This window comes from Panthera uncia (assembly GCF_023721935.1).
Source record: "Panthera uncia isolate 11264 chromosome B2 unlocalized genomic scaffold, Puncia_PCG_1.0 HiC_scaffold_25, whole genome shotgun sequence".
NCBI lineage: Eukaryota > Metazoa > Chordata > Mammalia > Carnivora > Felidae > Panthera > Panthera uncia.
The window spans coordinates 3,343,050-3,344,413 of record NW_026057581.1 but is presented as its reverse complement, the minus strand read 5'-3'; the positions used below and the strand labels follow the sequence as shown (position 1 = coordinate 3,344,413).

Below are 1,364 nucleotides of genomic sequence, written 5' to 3'. Positions count from 1 at the left end.
GCCGGCGCGCTCTTGCGGGCCGCCTTGGTGGCCAGCTGCTTGCGCGGGGCCTTGCCGCCCGTCGACTTGCGCGCCGTCTGCTTCGTGCGAGCCATCTGAAACAACTAAGAACACACAGAACCTGGTGGGCAAGGGCGAAGTTCCCCTTATATACAGTAAGAAGCATTCTGATTGGTCTTGTCATTTTTCAAAAGAACCGCGCGATAAAACCATTGGTCGAAGGGTAATTAACTACTGGAGAGCCTGATTGGATGAATCACTCCATCTCACCCCTCTTTTCAGCGTCCAGGTTCTGTTTTATCCTTTCACTGAGTACAGCGTGAAAAGCGAGGATTTCACCATGCGAAACGTAACTTTTGGTTCAGTAAACCTAAGTGGGACCTGAGATTCTCAATTCCTGACAGGCTCGAATGTCACCAACCTGCTGGGCTGCACACTTCTCTGAGTGCGATTGTCTTGTCTCCTTCTCCCCTAGACGTCTGGATTAGTTATTTTTAAGTAAACCTCGGGTCTCTTGGACTGCCACTTCCTAGGTCTTTGGTCATTATACCTCCCTTAATACAGTTTTCTCGTGTGAAACTACATGGCAGGGTCCCTGGATGGACCTGGAAGATAGCATGTAAAGCACTTGGTCTGGTAATGCTAGATTCACACTACACTGGACAGCAACAAATGATCTCGGGCTTCTTTGATACGATGGGTTTTCCTTAAATTGAAAATTTGAAAATCCCGCGCGGCTTTCTTATTGGCCAAACGCAAATTTCCATTCTGCTTGTTATGCTTACATTTGAGCCCCTTTACTTTTTGTAGGTCAGTTCCATCTGGCATATAAAGTTGAGTGGGGTTTTTTGTTTTGTTTTTTGAACAAGGTTTTGACGTTACCTTATCTTTTACAGATTCAGGACTGATTCTACTAACGTAACAGGCTGGTTACTAGCCTTTCATGTGAAAATATGGATGGCTCTGAAAAGAGCCTTTGATTAGCTGTAGAAAAGCGGAAGATCCGTGGTCTTCTGGGCTAGACTTTACTTGCTCTTAGCCTTGTGGTGGCTCTCGGTCTTCTTGGGCAGCAGCACGGCCTGGATGTTGGGCAGGACGCCGCCCTGCGCGATGGTGACGCGGCCCAGCAGCTTGTTGAGCTCCTCGTCGTTGCGGATGGCCAGCTGCAGGTGGCGCGGGATGATGCGCGTCTTCTTGTTGTCGCGGGCCGCGTTGCCCGCCAGCTCCAGGATCTCGGCCGTCAGGTACTCCAGCACGGCCGCCAGGTACACCGGCGCGCCGGCCCCGACCCGCTCGGCGTAGTTGCCCTTGCGGAGCAGGCGGTGCACGCGCCCCACCGGGAACTGCAGCCCGGCCCGCGACGA

The 1,364-nt window shown here is 52.0% G+C and overlaps 3 protein-coding genes across 5 annotated transcripts in view; 1 reads left to right on the top strand and 2 right to left on the bottom strand.

The window, feature by feature from the left end:
• The window catches only part of LOC125939404 (uncharacterized), a 2,793-nt gene extending 2,676 nt beyond the window's left edge, over positions 1-117 (bottom strand). The window contains exon 1 of the mRNA XM_049654850.1: positions 1-117. This exon is cut by the window's left edge and continues 2,676 nt beyond it. Within this exon, the coding sequence (XP_049510807.1) occupies positions 1-95 (95 nt within the window). The 5' untranslated portion in view covers positions 96-117.
• LOC125939383 (histone H2B type 1-A) overlaps positions 1-1,364 on the top strand; it is a 373,771-nt gene that overhangs the window by 225,183 nt on the left and 147,224 nt on the right. The window lies entirely within an intron of this gene.
• Positions 856-1,364, bottom strand: part of LOC125939374 (histone H2A type 1-H-like) — a 686-nt gene continuing 177 nt past the window's right edge. The window contains exon 1 of the mRNA XM_049654813.1: positions 856-1,364. This exon is cut by the window's right edge and continues 177 nt beyond it. Within this exon, the coding sequence (XP_049510770.1) occupies positions 1,026-1,364 (339 nt within the window). The 3' untranslated portion in view covers positions 856-1,025.